General features: G+C 32.7%; 1 protein-coding gene across 4 annotated transcripts; it reads left to right on the top strand.

The window, feature by feature from the left end:
- The first annotated feature begins 1325 nt into the window (after positions 1-1325).
- Positions 1326-11600, top strand: LOC148605211 (perlucin-like protein). 4 transcript variants are annotated; one of them, XR_015916113.1, is made up of 5 exons: positions 1326-1458; positions 2268-2347; positions 2618-2714; positions 4846-5065; positions 8629-8708. XR_015916113.1 is itself a non-coding variant. In XM_088550150.1 (5 exons), the coding sequence occupies exons 1-5, from the start codon at positions 4999-5001 to the stop codon at positions 11560-11562; spliced, it is 489 nt and encodes a 162-aa protein (XP_088406276.1). In that variant the 5' UTR covers positions 4854-4998; the 3' UTR covers positions 11563-11600. The 4 variants fall into 4 exon arrangements, 2 of the variants coding, with proteins under 2 accessions (XP_088406276.1, XP_088406277.1); XR_015916112.1 differs by lacking the exon at positions 8629-8708 and adding an exon at positions 5546-5719; XM_088550150.1 differs by lacking the exons at positions 1326-1458; positions 2268-2347; positions 2618-2714 and adding exons at positions 9214-9310; positions 10942-11161; positions 11538-11600 and having other exon boundaries at positions 4854-5065.
- Positions 11601-12692: the final 1092 nt, after the last annotated feature.

Here is a 12692-nt window from a genome sequence, read left to right as displayed (position 1 = left end):
AAGTCAAGTCCAACATGAATCTTGCAAATTTTATATTATACCACCGGAGCAGCTGGTACCGCAAAGGTCCTGAGTTAGTACAGGTTCTCCAGACGAAATGGTGGGTTAAACCTAGGCTTTATAGCGGCTAAACTTCTCTCTTTCATTGCGGCGTGACTATACCAGTGTTGATTAAAAAGCATTTGCATGCTATATTGTCATAATCGGTAAATCAGTGGTCACGTCAGCACAAAGAACATTTTTCAAAAAACAATCATTACTCATTGTTTTAGAAACTGAGTATGTTTCAACTAAGGACTGATATCTAAAGAGAATTTTGTAAGAGACCTTTTAAGACGCATATCCTCATACCAGAAGTCTGTACGCAGATATTTATGACGTTCAAGGAAATCAGAGTAGTTAGTACTTGCTCAAGCATAGCGAATCAATTGTGAAATATAAACACCATATGCAGGAGATGAAGGCATACAGCAACAGAGGTAAAGAAAATTTATGATATTAAAATATCATAAATCTTAATGCTGAGATGACCACTGTTGTCATATTTTAGATGTAGGTCAAAAAAAGATGCAAAACAGGTTGTTTCTGTTTTAAATGATAAGGTTCGTCGCAATTTGAAGAATGATACGAATTAACAATGCACTATTACAGACACTTTCAATATAAATAAAGAGCTGTCTTTTATAAGATCCATTCCTTCTATTCAATAACGGTTGTGTTTTGTTTTATTTTGTACTCTGTAGTTGTAAATTGCATAAACGGAACTTTGAAAAATGACATATTAGAATTAAAATACCAATGCAAATACTATTGATAAATCATACAATATAAAGGTTGGAAATTCTTTCAAATGAATCACATGAAGTAGACCACGAACTAAGGCTCTTATAGTAGAGTAAACAAGGGAACCAAGATTCTATCGGAAATCAAAAGAATGTAATCCAGGAACAAAGACCAGACATGGAAAACAGACAAGCACATGAAGACCATAAAATAACCAAAATAATAGGTACAAAGGAACAAGGTAAATGAGCAAATTGGAATCTACTGAAAAGTGGAAGAATGGACCAGGTGCATCGGTAGGGTGATAGTCCTCTGCTTTTCTTAAAACACCGGTCAAGGTGCTATGAAAACTCAAATAATGGAAGGGGAAGGAAAATTATGACACGTTGAAAAATCGTGTATGGTGACGATACATCGTATGCCGTAATAATAATGCATTGAATTTTGTAAAATGTATGTTGTGTTGTGAATAGTAATTGAGCTTTAAGTGATGCTTTTTATTTTATTAAATTCTGAATCAGTGGAAATAAACACAGGTTAACATGACTCTTGTAAGGAAATACATGTACGATATTACTAGCATGTCTCATGTACGTAGTTATGAGATAAGAAATATGTCGCTGAAGATAATTTTGTTTGTCATTTTCGTGTCATTGTGTCTATTTCATTGTGAAGGTTAGTCATTTTCTAATTTAGATAAGTTCCACTGTAGCATGGAAAATTATCTGTATTACTTATATTTTCAGTTATAGATATCTCTTTCTTTTTTTATAAAACATCGCAAAGCATGAGAAGTATTTCAATATATCCAAACGTGGACAATTCTATTTTGGAAAACATTACTGAATTTGCTAATTCTTACTATCGCGTTGCTTATGAAAAAAACCAACTTTGTCACCTTTCTTCGTCGTTGTTCAAAATGTAATTGTCATATCTTCAAAATACATTGGAGGTAATTATGCTATTATACAAACAGAACATAGGCAATTGCTTTTCATGAAATCATTTGTGTATCTACATCCTGTTTTCGGTACTTACTTCACCACATTTGCCTGGTGGCAATTTTTTCTGCCTGTTCATATATCAATATTACTGGAAGCAATAACGTTTTTGAGGTTTAGCGCGATATTAAACCTGGTTTAACATATATATAGTCCAGACCTTTGTTTCCAACTTTCCGGTTTTTGCCTTGACATTGTCATTTCATTTTTATTGATTTTTATATTTTTTTTATATTCATATTGACTATTGTTTAGAATAAATCAGATCTGTAATATTATGATTAACCTTGAAATACGAGTGGGTCATTTTTTAACGGATGAGTAGATATGCTTGATTCTAAGATAAACATACACTCAAACCTCCTAGTTCAATGAAAATATCTATGTACTATGTTATTTTGCGTAGTTCTGTTCAGCTACTGTCCGTTTGAAATAAGTTTGCATTTTGTTCAATATGTTTTTTTTTTATCTTCCACTATTTAGGATGTCCTGTTGGTTGGATGCAGTTTGATGAGCGATGTTACCTTTTTGCAAAACCAACAGACACATGGGCGGGAGCAGAGGTGTCTCGCAAACAAAATAATTATATTTTTTATAAATATATTGTTTTTTTTTTTTTTTTTTTTTTTTTTGACCAAAAAATAAAAATCATTTATCAATGGAATAAATTACGTTTTTTTCATATGGAGCTATAACAACAATTTGTGTACAATAGAAAACATTTTTAATTATTAAAGACATGTACTGAGATTTAAACTTTTTGCAAAGTTAAATGTCTATTCCATTTTACCAGTATTATTTAAAAGAAAAAGATAATAATCGTTTTATTCCAGAGTATATGCTCTGCAATGCATGGAAAGCTTACTGAACCAAGGACTCAAGCCGAGTTAGATTTTATAGCAGGCGAGTTACATAATTTAAATGGGCACGGTAAGTATATCGCAAATTATTATATAGATAGCAGTGTTTTATCGAATGTTTCAGGTGTAACAAATTTCGATAATTAACACTGTGATACCAATTCCGGAATTTCACTCCTGCACTTTCTCCTGCCAAAAACGTCACAATGCAAACTTTATGTTGAAAATTTTGATATACTATGAAGGAAATTTATTTAATAAATAGGATAACCAATTGGTTATCGTTAATAGCCAAACTATGATCACTCATGCCAAGAACGCTTGCGTATTTAACAATTATTAAATCTAGGTGTTCTTCGGCAGTCGAAAATTTTTTTGGTTATTCACTCTTTCCAATTAATTATCCTATTATTATTTTACTGCGTTTGTAGTAGTGTTAAATGTGTTTTTTTCAAACTAAATAACCACGAATTCTAACACTGCTGGTATGTCTGTGGGTAATGAATAATCAAGGGAACTAATGGTCACTGCCGGAATCCAAAACATTGATGATAAGAAAAAGAATAATCAATGCAACCAAGGTTATAGCGGTATCGAAAGAATGTAATCCAGGGACAAAGACCAGACATGGAAAACAGACATCCACAACTAAGAACATAAAGAAACAAAAATCATACATACAAAGTAACAAAAGCAAATGAGCAATTCGGACTCAACTAAAAGCTGGGAGCATGAACCAGGTGCACCGGTAGGGTAAGCGTCCTCTGTAACAATACTTGATTTGAACTGCTATAGAAGGGGAAATCAAGGGGACAAGATAGGTGATTAAAACGGTGAGCAAACACACCTAAGTTACAGATAGGAATTGAACAAAGGAAATAGACCAACACAATAAATAATATGTAATAGCCATTATAACACGCATATAAAACAATGTAAATAAGCAAAAATAGGATCAAGAACGACGTATATCGGTGAGGTAAGCGTACTCTGCTTTTCTAGTATCACCCTTCGAGTTGTTATTAAATGTCAAATAGGAGTTTCATTGTCTTGAGAGGAAACACCAACAAATTATATATTTAGCTGTTTTTGCTTAAAGGAAGGAAAGAATAATCAAGGGAACCAAGGTTATAGCGGTAATCAAAAGAATGTAATCCTGGGGAAAAAAACGGACATATACAACAGAGAATATAAAGTAACTAAAATCATACATACAAAGTAACAAAAGCAGATGAGCAACTAGGACTCCACTAAAAACTGGGAGCATGGACCAGGTGCACCGGTAGGGTAATACCGGTGGAAGAACTACATTGAGATAATTTAATTTGTATATGAAATAAGTTTGTTTAGATACTGCTTTCGTTTCAATTTGTCATGTAATTACAAATAAGTAAGTGGCTGACTATTTGTGTTTTTCTTTTCGTCAAGGGTAATTCTCCCCTGAGCAAGGCTAAATTGCCGAAAAATGGGTTTCTTTTTCGTCTTTTTTCCACGCTTTGTTTATATCTTATTTGTATTTACTATCTGTTTTACCTTTTACCTTTTACATGTCACAGTGGCTACTTTTTACTTTTTGTTTTCGCATGTATGTTTAGTTTAGCCACGCCACAACTTATATTATTCATTTTGAATACTAGTAGTAAATAAACAGGTCAAAGTAAGGATAAACCGAGCAAATAATACTAGTTATTACTTTCATGGCTTGATACAGATATTTCAAAGTGAAATAGCATCAACACCCCATTACTTTGGTACAGAAATGATGTCGAAAATTTATATTTCAAAACACGTTTTAGGAGCATGTGTATTGAAGACACAGATAGTCGATGTCACATGCCAATTTTGTTTAAAATAAATATTCATCCATTAAAATTCACAAACTCATATTTTCTATTATAAATAATGAATGTTGGTTTGTGATTTACTAAAGTTGTCTGAATTGACTGAGTCATTGTTAAATAAAGAGAAATAACTTCTTAATCTGTTCATAATTAAATTGCTTTGTAGAACACTTTCTACATATAATCTTGTCCCTTTTGATACAGATAATGTCTGATCTCTAATGACATCATAATGAATAAAACATTAAATTGTAACCAAAAACAAATACTGAAACTTGATGTACTTTGTCTCGCCAAACTAGGATTTGCCATGTTGCTACATAGAAAGTCTCTTAAATTCATTTTTTTTTTAATAATTAGGGGTTGGTCACTACTGGATTGGAATCAACGATATCGCTATTGAAAATCGATGGGAGTATCTTTCGAACGATGAACAGCTGATAATAACAAACTGGGGCAACAATGAACCCGATGGCAATGTAACAGAAAATTGTGTCGGGGCAACAACTAAATATGGAGGAAAATGAGCAGATTTTTTGTGTACTAGACTACTGCATTATATCTGCGAACGACCTGAATCGTAAATATGTTTATCCTAAATGTTGAAGCAAGTAAATGACATGCCATTTATACAAAATATGCATTTTTTATCATTGTTTAATTTCTGTATAGATACAATTTTTCTAGAATTTAAAAAAAAATATATACTTATATTTCAATGATTATAATGTGCACAGATACATATTTTTGTATAAACCTAAATATGTTTGGAATAAATGAAAACATATATTGCTTTTTTTGTAACTGTATACGGTTATAATTTTTGTTCCGAAAATGCGAGTATTTGATGTCCTCATATTTCTTTTTACTTTTGAATGCGTAACTTATTTTTATTCATTCATTTGTTCATGATTATGTAAATTCGTTCAATATTCTCACATTCATACAAGCAGGTTATTGAATCCGATATCATTGTATTTGTTTGTTTGTTTGTTTGTTTTGTTTTGTTTTGTTTTTTTTTTTTGGTTTTTTTTTTTTTTTTTTTCTTTCTTTTTTCCAGATTATCTACCGAGGTAATTGGATGAGAAACCTCAATAAAAATGTTGAGGAACTTCTTAAAGTAATTTGTTTGCCTGTCAAATAAATGTAGCTTGAACAAAAAATTTCGAATATTTTTCTCTCTACGTAAAATGATTTTTCATAGAATGCAACAAAGGTCTTCACAAAAGCCATTGGATGAACGAGAAACGTCTTGAATAAAATAAAATGTAAAACTAATCATAGAAAACCAAAATATTATACTGCATGTTATTATATCAAATGACAATGTTAGTAACAAATACTGAAGCATCAAAACTGAAAGACAGTTTAGAGTCAAAAGAATCACAAGACATGCCAGGAAATACATACTCAATGTAGAGCAAAGAATAATATATATCTACAATTGTATACGAAAACTGTAGATAAGAACAATTTGACGGGACTAAAAAACTATAGCACAGTATGAACTAAAAAAAACAGGAGAGACATCATGACTTGTGCGTCCCGGTTGGAATAACATGACATGTACGATCAAACAACACTTTATTCTACTTCCTGTTCTTATGACCTTCCTGGTCGGCTAATCGCATTTAAACTTTAATGATTGTTTGAAAGCTTTATTAAAAAGGGAAACACAGAGATTCTGAAAATAATTCTATTTTACTAAGATTTAAACTTTTGCAGTGATGACATCAACACAGACTGAAGACATAACTTACCAATATCATTTTGGCAGTATGCCTTCTATACGACCAAAGTCGGTGTAGAAATCACATGTATAACACTGACAGGGCAACTTTGAATTGTTTCCTCCATAGGAATGAGATGTTTTTATTTCGTCAATAAGAGTTTAATTAAGGAAACCAAAATTCTAGCGGAAATAAAACAAATGCAATCCAGGGAAAAGACCAGACATGGGAAACAGACACACACAACACAGAACATAAAATAACCACAATAATACATACTAAGTAACACGAACAACTCGGACTCCACTAAAAACTGGGTGCATAGACCAAGCGTTCTCTGCTCCTAGAAACACCAGTCGAGTTGCTCATAAAAGGTCGTCCAGAGTAGACGAAAAAGGAAAGCAAAACTATGACACATTGAACAAATCAGCACCCATGGTGCAGATGGATACACCGTAACGATCAACGAGTTCACAATCACAGCCATAAAACTTTTGTAGTGATGACTTCAGCTTTGTAGATACATAACCCTGTTCCAGAACCCTAATTGTAGGAAGTCTACCGCGATACAAAACGTCTGCGTATACACAGGAAGCCATGGCATATGAATTATGATATGAAAACCCCACACGCAGGTGCCGAAGGGATGTTGCCACAGAAGAAAAGAAAGTTGACAATATGGAATGACAACGCGCTTAACGTATAGTTTGGTCAAAAGTTTTCCTTTATCATCGACGTCTAAGTGTAGATCAAGATATGAGACTGACTTCACAGTGTCTGTAGTATCCTTTATCTCAAGTTCTTTTGGTAGATGCGATGTATAAAATCCCCGCAAATAGAATTATATAACGATAATACGTCATCTGGAAACTGAGATTAAAGGATCTAGCTAAACGTTGTGCCTTCTTTTTGATCAGATCAGCTATGAAGTCAGCCTCATAAGAATAAATGAATATGTCAGCAAGAAAAGCACAATTTGTTCCCATCGGTATACCGATCGTTTGTTGAAAATCGCGTCCAGCACAATGGACAAATATAGAAAGGCAAACTTTACAATGTGAAAGGTAAAATCATCACTTTTCATAAAGTTTCCATTTCAAAAGTCATGTTTCATATATGCATAGAAAACGGTCTATGCATGAAACAAAAGTGGGAGTATCAGTTGTCTCTTTGGCAGATCGAATTTATGTAATGAAAATATGACAGCTCAGAAATCAAATATTTTAGATAAAACGGAAACTGAAATCTGAGGACTCCGCTTGTCGCTTTTCTCTTTCTGTGGTAGCCATAGTGCAAATATAGCTTCCCATGAATATAAAAATAGATTATCCAGGATTTGAACACAGTTGATTCCCTTAGATATTCCAATTATCTGTTCACACACAGGACCAATCTAAAGGAATACTACTCACAAACAATGAGCGTGTACGGATATTTTCCTTCCTAAAATCTCCTGCAGAGTTCTTATGTCATGTCCTAAAAACTGAAAACTAAATTACGAAAAGTAAAAAATGTGAATTTGAAACGCCATTATAGTTGACAAGCTCGTTGCAGTGGTCTTAGATTTTTTGCTAGGGCGATTAATCTTAAAATTACATAACTCTAGATATGTCCCTACAAACTTGTCTGCATGAAGTCGAGAGGAAAATATTGAGACATAAAAACTTATTTGCAATCTTGTTACAATGTATCAAAAAGTTCCAAAAATTTTACACTTAAAAGCTGTTTTAATTTCAATGTTTTGTCAGATAGGAATATTCATATTTTTGTTGATTTGTATCATATTTTCCATGGAAATACAAGACCATTAACTTTTTTTCAATATGTCTTGTATTCAGATTCAGAGAAGTAATAATGAACAATAATTTTTAATGTGCCCGGGCGTAGTTAAAAGGAACAAAAGTGCATTAGGACATTAGAGCTGAAATTTTCAGATAAGATCAACTAATACCAAACTACCTTTCCTGATTAATCATTTAATGACGAGATACTTTCAAGTGCAGATATATAATGTATTTGCAAATCAGTACCGCATCCACATTTGTGTCATTGTTCGTGTTTCATTGCAAAAGTAAGTCATATTAGAACTTTCGTACGATATGATAATTAATTTAAAAAGATATCTCTTCTTTTGATATATGCCAGTGTTGTAGATTCATTTATCCTGAGCTGAAAATCTTAACCATATAAATTTTGTTTAGTTATATGTGCACGAGACATCACTTCTCCTCATTACAAAACTAATAAGCATGAACACGGACTGGACGGGTTGGTCAAGGAGCAGAGCTTACTGCATTAACAAATGGTAGTGCCGCACAAAAACTGTTCGGTTTGAGAAATCAATTATTGGAATACACAGTAGGACTGTACTAATCATATTGAAGGTAAATGCAGTTTGAATTTTTTTTTTAAGGTTGTCCATCTGGATGGGTACAATTTGATGAACGTTGCTTTCTATTTTCCAGACCAGTTGATACATGGGCGGGAGGACAGGTATAAAATATGTATTTGCTTTATTATGTACATATGTAGATTTACATGTCGTTCGTTGGACATAATTCACTTTAACTTTAAAGCTGATATTAAATATGATATTTTGTGTTTATACTTTTATATCGAAGGTGTTTTGAACTTTGTTTTAATCGTATTTGTTGCTGCTAAGTTCAGTCTCCATTTCTTATTTCGTCTAATGAGCGTTCAATATCATTTTCCAGAAACTTTACTTGAATTTGAGTATAGTGCATTTTTATGGACACGTGTTTTATATTAAAAAAACAAAATTGTTACATTATTGAGCACGTGAATTTAAAAGGTCAACATTTAACAACCACCAAAACAAATTGTTCATTTAATGCTACTTTGAAATTTGGCATTTACCATCCGATATCAAATCGCTATCTGAATTTTAGATAGTAATTATTATTTCTCATTACATTTAATATTCAAGGTTAAAAAAGTATGAACAGAAATAGTTTTAAATCTGAATTAAAATTTTTAGAGCACTTGTACAGCTTTATATGGTACACTAGCAGAACCAAGGACAAAAGCTGAGATGGACTTCATTACTTCCGAAATACTCAAGCTTGATGACCATGGTACGAGTAAAAATAATTTATGTGTGATGTAAACCGAGACCGTAGTCATGAATTCTAAAAAAAGGTTTTCATTAGATCGTGATTATTGAATCTTTGAAATACTTGGGACAAAATTATGCATTGTGCAATCAGAATATTGAACAATTATTTTAAGAAAATATTTTGGAAAGTGCACATGAAACCGTTGCACCCTCTTACTGCAATATGTCATACGTTTGTTCATACACATAGTTAAATGGATTTTTGTACGCCCTCGCGACAAGCTGTCAAGGGGGGGGGGTATTTTACCCGCATATTAATTTACCCCTGACCGTTCGTTCTTCCGTCTGTCCGGATTACACATGATAATGGCTTGGTTGGCCATCTCCTCGTACAGTTTTTGAACTAATTCTAAAGTATTTTACAGAATGTTTCTACACATGATGTGTGCAGGGGCAAAGGATTTTGATTTTCGTGAAATATTACTGAAATTGGTGATAGTTACACTTACTCATTTTACTCAGAAATAGGGCTATATGGCTTGTCCGGCCATCTCCTCGCACAGTTTCTGAACTACATCTAAAATATTTTACAGGATATTTCTACACATATTCTGCATGTTGTAACATAATGTAAACGTTCAATTGATTGGTTGATTGTTTTGTTTAACACCGTCCTTGACGATCGCGTTTTAAGTGTTACTTCAAATTGAAATTTGTTATATGTGTTATTTTTGTTAATTTGTTATTTTTAGTATTGCATTACATCAAATCTTGCATATTTAGTACCTGACATCACTACTTCAAATTTGCATTATTTCTAATGTTGGTAAATTTGATGGTATTGTCTTTTTCAATGTGTTCTAAGCTAGCCCTAAGAAACTGCGAGTGTATATGAAACATATCCTTATCGAACTTATATAGCAATGGGTTACAGGAATAGAGAAATATAATTAGTTAACCCGCTAATTTTTGTGTAGATTTGACATCTCATTTACAGCGGATACCGGTTCTTGGGTCAAGAGATAAATGTAATATTATACAGTGAAACATATCTTCACAGAACCCATTTTTCCCTGCAAATAGTGTTTAATTTCGACATTCAGAGTCAAAGTAAATTTAAATTGACACATAGAAACTCATAATTTCCTGCTTTATACAAGTTTTAAGATTTATTCGGGATTCAGTTAAGACAGGTTTAAGATTTGTTCGTGGTACGGTTTAGACAGGTTTAATGTCTGTTCGGAGTTCGGTTTAGACAGGTTTAAGGTTTGTTCGGGGTACGGTTTAGACAAGGTGAAGGTTTGTTCGGAGTTCGGTGTAGACAGGTTTAAAGTTTGTTCGGGATTCGGTTTAGACAGGTTTAAGGTTAGTTTGGAGTTCGGTTTAGACAGGTTTAAGGTTAGTTCGGTTTGGACAGGTTTCTCTTTTAATTCTGGATTCAGTTTGGATATGTTTTACTGTACTCTAAAAATATCAAACTTTGATTTGTTACGTGGAATGAATTGAATTCAAATCGAACAACATTCGCTTCATATACGTAGTGAACAAAGGGTACTTAATGTTAGTCTGTTAACATCCCATTATTTTGTAGTTTGGTGAAAATGACTAAAATTAAAATGTTTGTTAATGTACAAAATGTGTTTGCTTAAGGAAACGGACAGTACTGGATCGGAATACATGATATAGCAATAGAAAATCATTGGCAGTATGTTTTTGACGACACACAACTAACGTTAACAAATTGGGGACCATATGAACCAAATGGACAAAATGAAGAAAACTGTGCTGGAGCGACTGGGATTTACCATGGGAAATGGTCTGACGTTTCCTGTACCTCTCAGGAACATTATATATGCGAAAGACCAGATTCGTAAATACTTTTATTTTCTAAAAAAAATCATAATAACTCCTGAAGATATCATTATTAAAATAGAGCACATCATTCTAAATAATCATTCATCTACAACACAACTGAGCAAGACTACGCATTTCTTTATAATTATGTTTACATTTAAGAATTAATATTTCTAACTTTTGAAAATAAAATAGTCTTGTCGAAAAGGGACTAACAGGTTTTCTACCTTCAGGTTCAGCTTTTGCTCCATATCTATGACATGCTCCATATCTATACAGTGTGTAACGTTTTAAAAGATTAAGCTCATTTTTTTTAATCAAATGAGACCCATTTACACACCAAGTCACTTCAAAACTATGTTTACACTGTTGTGTATTTTTCTCTAATTCAGGATATCTTCCGGAGTGATAGGATGAATAAAAATCATGAATAAATTCAAAAATGGAAACGAAAGCATTGTTGTGTTTTGTTTTTTGTTCTTTTTTGTTTTTGCAACGGGTTTTCAAAAATAAAAGCTTTGGTAATGATATGTCAAATATAACGAGAATAGGTATAGTTTTGATGTCAAAGGGACAACAAAGTACCTGGATGAAAATGTCAGCCCAAGGCTACCCATCGGTCTTCATTGATCGACGAGGAAACCTTTGTTCCACAGGGCAGGCTGCAGCTGGCCCCAAAACATCATTATACACAGGTACGGAGAAGAAGTTGACCCTATATACTCAAATGACATTAATAGACTTATTTTAGTCAAAATACGAAATTTGAAAGTTTTAGGTTTCAAGATCTTTTATCCATCAGAGAAATTAGTTCCCACAAAAGGTTCATCTATATTAAGGAACAGGCGTCAGCGACACCCTATATATGGCGATCATCTGTCGAAATATTCAAGGCTCAAAATCTATATGTTCGAACTGACGTATTTCGGAAATGGCGTATGTAGAATATGATTGTTTGAATTTTGAACGCCGACGCACATCATGTGCACATGTGTTATATGAAGCCTCGCATATTCCGGTTGGTCGATACTTCAGTACATTATCAATTAAATTTAATGAGTACAAGTAGCTCAAAGCCTTAAATCGTATAATATTCTGTTTATATAAATCAAATCTCAGGGGTCAACAGAGGTCAACAGAAGTCATTGAAAAATAAAATCAAATGAAATCTGTTAGTCACAAAAATAAGAATGCATTTTTCATTATTTTTTATATTAAAATAACAAAAAAGAAGCTTAGTTTTACTTCTGTAACTATTCAATATTAAGTAGGAATATCTCTTTGACAATACATCACAATTACGAAAAAAAAATAATCCCACTGAAAACGGGGAGGTGGGGGTAATGAAATTTCAACAAAAATATAAATTAAATGTTTCAAACGTATAAATGATAAAGTTCGTCGTAATTTGCAGAATAATACGGATTAAAAATGCAATATTACAGACACTTTCAGCCGAAATGAAGTGCTGTCTTTTCTAAGGTCCATTCCTTTTATTCAATTGAGGTCCCCTTTTTTAATTATGTACTCTGTAATTGTAAATTGTA

Source organism: Perna viridis, chromosome 10 (assembly GCF_037379345.1).
Source record: "Perna viridis isolate PV_CMFRI_1.1 ecotype Kerala chromosome 10, ASM3737934v1, whole genome shotgun sequence".
NCBI lineage: Eukaryota > Metazoa > Mollusca > Bivalvia > Mytilida > Mytilidae > Perna > Perna viridis.
The sequence above is the reverse complement of the archived record's forward strand: the minus strand, read 5'-3'. Positions and strand labels throughout refer to the sequence as shown.